Genomic DNA, 7537 nt, shown 5'->3' with positions numbered 1-7537 from the left:
TTCGATTCATGACTCATCCTTTTTTGCATTAAATAACTCAAAGTAACTAAGTAACTTTTACTCTAATTACATTTTAAATGAAGTAATTTTGTACTTTTACTTGAGTAAATTTTGAGATGGGTAATTTTACTGTTGCTCTGAGTAACATTTAGGCAAAGTAAAGATACTTTTACTCAATTACAATTTTTTAGTACTCTTTCCACCTCTGAGTACCAGGGTGGAAAAATCTGCTAAAGGGTTGTGATGTTTCTCCAGAAAATGCTGCAACAAACAAATCATGAAATGAAACAGAGCTTTGTTAGATCTGCAGTCTCCACTCATCCTAATTCATTGATTGATGCTTTGAATGGAATGTGTCCTAAACTGAGCCGATCAATGAATCTGGGAGCTACCACATGGCGAGGTATTGATTTTTTTCTTATGTAATGATAAAGACTCACTAAGTGATGGATGTCACACTGGAGCAAAAACGAATTGACTTTGTCAGAAATATTGTTGTGCTATTCAGGTTCTAATGGCAAGAGATTCTAGATCATAAGATAAAAGGTGGAAGTTCTGCCTGTGGGTTAGTTTAAGTACCGTCGAACAAGGGTGTAACTGTAATGAAAGTTGGTGGGGACACTTTGGTGGGGGCCTATAACCTACAGTTACTCCACCGGAACGCTTTCAATAGGGTTTTTGTATTTTGCAAAAATGAGGTCAAACATATATTTATTGAATTGTTGAGAACACAAGAGAACCATAATACACTGATATCTATAGATAGTTAGAGATGCCTTTTAGTGCATTATATATATATATATATATATATATAGGGCCCAAAAACATTAATGTATAAAAAAAAACGAATAACAGCTGTATATATCGTGCATCCCTAGAAGTACAATTTCATTTCCATCCATCCAGAAAAATATGGATATGCTGCAATTTGAATATAGCATAGCATATTTTTTTCTTGTAAACTCTCTGATAACCTGGGGATATATTTTATTGCATCTTGCATATCCCAGTAAATCTGTTTCACCTTTAAATCTGCAGCTCTCCCACTTCCCTCTCTGCTCTGTTTAAAAAGATTTATGAACCTCTATAATGATGCCAGAAAGAACATTTCAGGATATGTAGAAGCTCTGTCGTCTGATTCTGTCTGTACAATAAGAGGACATGTTCATTTTAGGCTGTTAGACATGGTGCTCTGAGAAGCCAAGCTTTTATAGTAAAAAAGAACACACAATTTAAACTATGTTTTCTCAAACTTCTTTCATTATAATACTAACTTGTATAAACTTATAATCTGTTGCCATTTTTAACTGAAACATCTCCCTATGTCTAACGAACAGATTTTTCGGTGGCATCTCCAATTTTTTTAACCAACCCGTCTCCTAACTTTTACTTAGACATACATTGAAGTAGCTTCTGTTTAATGCTGTGTCTGTCCTCCAACCACGTAGCTACTTTGTACACAGTGAAATGTGACAGCCAATTAGATGTCTCAAAGCGACAGATCCGATGATGTTACACCGAGAGGAGGGACACGGGAGCAGCAGTAGAGAGGGAAAAAAACACGGATTCAAAACTCTCTGAACACAGATAGCTGCACCCAACATCTGTTACCTTTGGCTAAAGTAAATGAGTAGAAAAGGGAAAAAACCGGAGGACAGTCACCAGGCCAGAGGTGGTGGAGACATGTCCATACCAGACTTTCAGAAAGTTACGCCTGTGCTGTAGGCCAACCATCAGAAGTCACAACTAGGGCCAAGACAGATGAAGATCAAACCAGAGAGAAATGTTAGCAATATGGAGGAAGACAGAATCTATGTAGATGAGAGGAACAGCCAAGGATGAGATGATTGATAACAAGTTGGAATGACAATGTTAGGATAGCTGGGACATTATGGAATTATAAGAAGTCAACTGGATGCAGTGAAGATGTAAATTGTTCTAGAGGTCTTCTACTTAATTTAAACTGGTTTAGCCCCTCCAAACTGCCACGTCTTATCATTTTCCCCCAGTATTTTTTATTGTCATTATACTGTCACAATTGCTATTGTGCGGCAAATGGAGAGCAGTGTGGGGGTTAAGGGTCTTGCTCAGGGAGAGGGAGTCCTTGGGAGTGGGGCCTGAGCGCAGAACCTCTGAGATAACCACTAGCATTAACATGAAGGGTCTTGCCTAAGGACCCACACTGGCATCTCATTCCCCCCAGCTGGGATACAAACCCAGACTTCCTGTTTGCAGGCATGTTACTTACCACTTGAGCTAGCCAGCTGCTTATCATGACCTGTAACCTCAAACAAGCTGACTGAGGCCTGTAGAATCTGAGATTGGGCTCTAGAATTTTTGGTCATATTCTTGAGCTTCATGCTCTGACTGTGGGCTCTGTCTGCTTAGATGTCCAGTCCAGGTTATTGTTGGCTTCCTTGGGTTTCTGCGTCTTGGAAATATAGAAATGTAGAATGATGGGTTTCCAGTATTTTGAGCTTCTAGATTTCTGGACCATACATTTTAGTTTATTACGAATGTATTATCACCTTTAACTTAAGCCATACCTCCAATCAACAGCACATACTTACTTGAGCAGAGTTCAGTAAATGCTGGAAAAAAGCAAAAGAAATAGCTAGGGGGTATTAACACATATGCAGACAAAGTGCCATGACAGATGGAAGAAAGTGAAACAAACTAACAGCTGGTCCTCACATGCTCATTCTGTCTTCCTTTGTCTTTCCACATAATTCCCAAAGTTTCACAGGCTACTCCTCTGGGGGAAAAACAAACTGTGCCATCAGTCATCACCAATCGGAGGGACAAGATTTATGACATGGTCTTAGACGTATTTAGGTGCTGCTGAAATTTAGCTCATCTCTGAGTCAGAGCTCTTTAACGATCCTGCTGGGACATCCTGAGCTCAGCTGACTTCAGCACGACTGCTTTGTCTTTGGTCCGGGGGCGATGTCACGTCCAATTTCACGCAGGGTCTTAAAGGTCCATGTGGACCTCAGGGTGGAGGTGATGTAACCAGTGGACTCAGTAGTGATGTAATGAAACTGTTGAAATAACTGAGCTAATGGGAAATGTTCATGTCCAAGAGGTGATGAAATGTTCTTATCATGTTGTGCACAGAAAACAAGAATAATATAGTTAAAGGGCAGAGATTTTGTTCTGCTTAGGTTTCATTATAAATGACAAGGTTTTCAAGCTTTTATGTTATTATTGCTTTAAGTTGGGGTAAATTTTAATCAAGAAATTACCAAAAAATAATTAAATAAAATGCACTATTGCAAACATTAAGAGGCCATTAATGTTTAATCAAGGGTTTCCCCACAATCTAATCATTAATTTCCTTTATATCAGAAACTATGTTAAAGATTATCTTTCTTAAGTTTGAATTGTTGTCCCTAGAAATATTATTGTCTTTAAATCAGCAGATGTTGATGTAATTTCACTGTTGTACATTGTCCCACAAAGCTCTCCGCCAAAAAATGCATTTAGCCTGTTGACATTTTAGAGTCAAAAGGATGATAAATGACTCTATAATAAGACATGCTAAGCAGTGCAGCTGAACAGTGACCAGAGCACCATTTTGGGAGGCCATACAGGATACAGGCTTATTCAGCTCTAAGTTTAATTATGCAACCCTTTACAAAGAACAGTGGTAAACAAAGTGTTGTAGACCTAAGAAAACACACAAATCACATAAAACACAAGAGGAAAAAAAACTTACAATTCCAAAACAATCAATCAAAAATGACAGTTAGAGAAAACAGAAAAAAAAAAACCGGACCAAAAAAAAAAACAAGCGAACAAACCATAAACAACAGTAAGAATAAACACCAATATCTAGAATGGAGAAAAATGTATTTCGGGAGATGATTTAAAAACAGAAAGTAAATAAGTCCTCTTGATCTTGATCTAGAAAAGAAGATGATTCAACTGTTATGGTGCAGCAACTGTAGACACTCTTGAAGTCACCATTTAACCCTCTCTTTTCGGCTTTTGAATCAACATCAATGACTGAATTGCTGACCTGAAGGTCAGTGAGGGTATATATTGCTGATGAAAAAGGTCAGACAGAAACTCTTAGGCAACTCTTAGGCTAGAACTTTAATATCAGACCAGAAACAAGCTTGTAGCTTGTGTAGTGGTGGGAAAACATTCGGTCCTGTCTAACAGGAGTTCTGCAAGTGAAAACTGTCCTGATCTGACATAAAGTGCATAGTTTAAACAACTTGATGAAATCATGAATTGAAATCCTGAAGTGATCCTAGGAAAGCAACATTTTTGACTTTGGCCAGTAAAAAAATGGGACTTGACCCCTAATTTAACCTGAGCATAAAGCTCACGGTCGCTGTACAACCTCACACCAAGGGTTATTGCTGTGCAACTTACTCTTTTGCCCAGATCAGCAGCAACTTTTGGAGAATGACTGGATTAGAGCAACACAACCTCTGTCTGATTTTCATTAAAATATAAAAAGTGCACAAACATCCATTTCTTTATTTGACTGTTGCAGGTGAACTGTTGGTTCACCGTGTTCTTATTTTTGTCCTGCTTCATTGTTGGATGGATGGATGGATGGATGGATGGATGGATGGATGGATGGATGGATGGATGGATGGATGGATGGATGGATGGATGGATGGATGGATGGATGGATGGATGGATGGATGGATGGATGGATGGATGGATGGATGGATGGATGGATGGATGGATGGATGGATGGATTAATCTGGTCAAAATCGATCTCTGAATTGCTCCATCATTCACAGCCATCCAAGTGACCTGAAGCACCGTTTCCACCGCCACCAGTCGTCGGCTAGTCTTCATGGCAGCTTTAACCACAACCATGTCCAGGAGACCAACCTGCCCTTGGTGGCTGAAGAGCACGATGAGCACCATGACAACAAAGGGCCGATCTATGACCCCAAGCAGGACGTGTTCGTCAGCCTCTTTGTAAGCAAAAAAAGATTTCATCAAAAGCTCATGAGAGAAATCTGGGAATTGTGGGCGAAGAAAAGCAGTGACCCAGATGAAACGGAGCAGGGAGGGAGAAGTCTTTATGTTATGAAAGGACTAGAAATGGTGATTAACCAGTTTTGACAAGAGTGCACTGAGATAATTAAAGCCAGCTATCTAAATGGTCTGAGATAAAAGGGTCCATGAATTGTCTTGTTGTAGTTTCTGGATTTTATTAAGAATAAAGAACCACCAATAAGCTCAGAATTTAAAGCAATCACCCTGATGTTGGGTTCTCACGTTGTTCTTTGAGTCCATGAGTCAGATGTTCTGTAGGTAGATCATGAAGCTGGAGACAGCCAGCCTCCCTGGGCCATATGTCTTGAATTATTGTCTGAGTCAGCAGACAGGTGCTTCCAGTTAAGGCTTCTTGATATGTTAACTGTGAAAACTTAATATTCTCGAAGCCCTCCAGAGCTGGCAAACCAAAACCAGCCTACAATAAAGGAAAGAAAAGTTCCTTCAAACAAAAAGCAGTTTTACATGCGTGTGGTTTAAAATGAGAGTTATAAAGACATTAGATATCTGAGGTTCCCACAGTTCCTTCGCTCACCCCACTGTCACTGTGGAACATCATGTTGGAGCTGGCAGTAAATTGGGTAATCTCTCCATTGTTCTTTCCAAGAAATCTCTCCATCCTCTGCCGCCGGAGCATCATCCAGCTGCAGCCAGATCCATGAAGCTGCTCGCCAAAATTCCTAAAGATGCTGAAGCTGTCATTGTTTTAGTTGGTAAGCTCACATATTTTTGAAAGCTATTTATTCTGCCAGTAATGGTGATAAGAAGACTGGTTTTCTTGCTCCCCCCCCCAGGCTGTGTTGAGTTCCTGGAGCAGCCTGCCATGGCCTTCGTCCGGCTGAGTGAGGCCGTCCTTCTGGAATCTGTGCTGGAGGTTCCTGTCCCCGTTCGCTTTATATTTGTCCTCCTCGGTCCCAGCCAGTCTAATGTGGACTATCATGAGATTGGGCGATCGTTCGCCACTCTAATGTCTGACAAGGTAAATTATTACACAAGTCCTGAACCCACACTGCAAAAAAATCAAAGTCTAGATAAGTCATTTTTTCTTAAAATAAGTGCATTTGTTCTTGAATTGAGGAGACAAAAGAGACATCTTGCCAATGGAAAAAGACAATTTAGATTTAAAATAAGAAAACACAATTGCATTGTCTTATTTCAAGTAAATATTGTCTAATTATCTTATTTTAAGAGTAAAAATACTGATTCCATTGGCAAACTATCTCATTTACCTACTCAAATCAAGGGTAAATACACTTAATTTAAGAAATTTGTACTTATTTCTAGATCATTTTTCCAGTGCATTTACCACATAATTCATGTACATAGGTTAGAGGGTTAGAGGAAGAAAAGGATATAGTTTGAGATTGCAAAAATCCTCAGCACAAAGAAGCAACATAGATGTAAAAAAACCATAGTGTTGGGTGTTGGTGAATGTGGTATGGGGGTTTGCATATTTATGAGCATGTATTCGTGCATGTAAGTATTTACAAAGTAAGTCAATGAAACGCTGTCCCATAGACCATTTTCCTTGATAGTATAACGTAATGTTCATCAGACAACCACAAACAGAGCAGGTTTACAGATGTATTAATTAGGGGTGTAAATCACATCCATCATGGCGTTTCGATTCAGTATTGATTTCCGGACCCAACGATTTGACTGTTTTCGATACTCAAGAATACACCACGATACGATTCGATTCAAATAATTGGTTCATTTTTTTTTTTTTTTTTTACAGGCTAGACAATGTTTCAAATTTGAAATAAATCAATGAAAGCTGTAATCGTTATGCATTTTTTTTTTAGAAACAACAGCAATTAACAGAAATAGAAAAGTTGCACTCTACCTCTTCCTATTAAAACCTCATTCACTGAAAAATAATAATGCCCCTGGGTTATGGATTCTGAAAGGCCTTGCATCAAAAAGTACTGCACAAAATCAGTGCAATGAGTGCAATTCAATATTGCACTCCACAGACGCTCCACTGCACCTCTCCCAAATTGTAGCTGACCGCAAACAGTGCAGACAGACGCCGGCTTGTTTTGATTTTATGACCGAAATTGCGGAAAACAACTCGTGAAGTTTGACCCGCTAGAAGAGCGAGGTGCTCAAGAATGCTGGGACCCTTTTTCCACCTGGATCTCCGCTCTTTTTGGCCCTCATGTCCCTCCGTCGTTGGACTAAACTCGCCCCCACTTCCTCACCCCTTCGGCCGTATCTAGACCCACAGTGTGTAGCACAGACCACGCTTCAATATTGGGCATAATTTAAAAATGTCTGTGTCAAGCTTGCTGCAATAAACTGCTGTAAGAATATAACCAGGAAGGTAGGAGGGCAAAATAGGTTTAGCGCCACCGCAGCACTGGAGGGAGAATTACGCCCAGGAGCAAATGGATAAAAATAGACCGGAGGAAAAAGAACATGAATCGATACTATTGCGGACGTATCGATACATCGGATCGTCGGCTGTTGGATCGATGCATCGATACAAAACGATTATTATTTACAC

General features: G+C 39.6%; 1 protein-coding gene across 1 annotated transcript in view; it reads left to right on the top strand.

The window, feature by feature from the left end:
- LOC107086222 (anion exchange protein 3-like) overlaps positions 1-7537 on the top strand; it is a 50987-nt gene that overhangs the window by 26104 nt on the left and 17346 nt on the right. Inside the window, exons 9-11 of the mRNA XM_015377035.1 lie at positions 4764-4947; positions 5636-5741; positions 5823-6007. Coding sequence (XP_015232521.1) covers positions 4764-4947; positions 5636-5741; positions 5823-6007 — 475 coding nt within the window. The remainder of the gene's footprint in view (positions 1-4763; positions 4948-5635; positions 5742-5822; positions 6008-7537) is intronic.

The sequence above is a fragment of the Cyprinodon variegatus genome, unplaced genomic scaffold, assembly GCF_000732505.1.
Source record: "Cyprinodon variegatus isolate N-32 unplaced genomic scaffold, C_variegatus-1.0 Scaffold145, whole genome shotgun sequence".
Lineage (NCBI taxonomy): Eukaryota > Metazoa > Chordata > Actinopteri > Cyprinodontiformes > Cyprinodontidae > Cyprinodon > Cyprinodon variegatus.
Note: the sequence above shows the minus strand (reverse complement) of the source record. Positions and strands in the feature narration are given on the sequence as shown.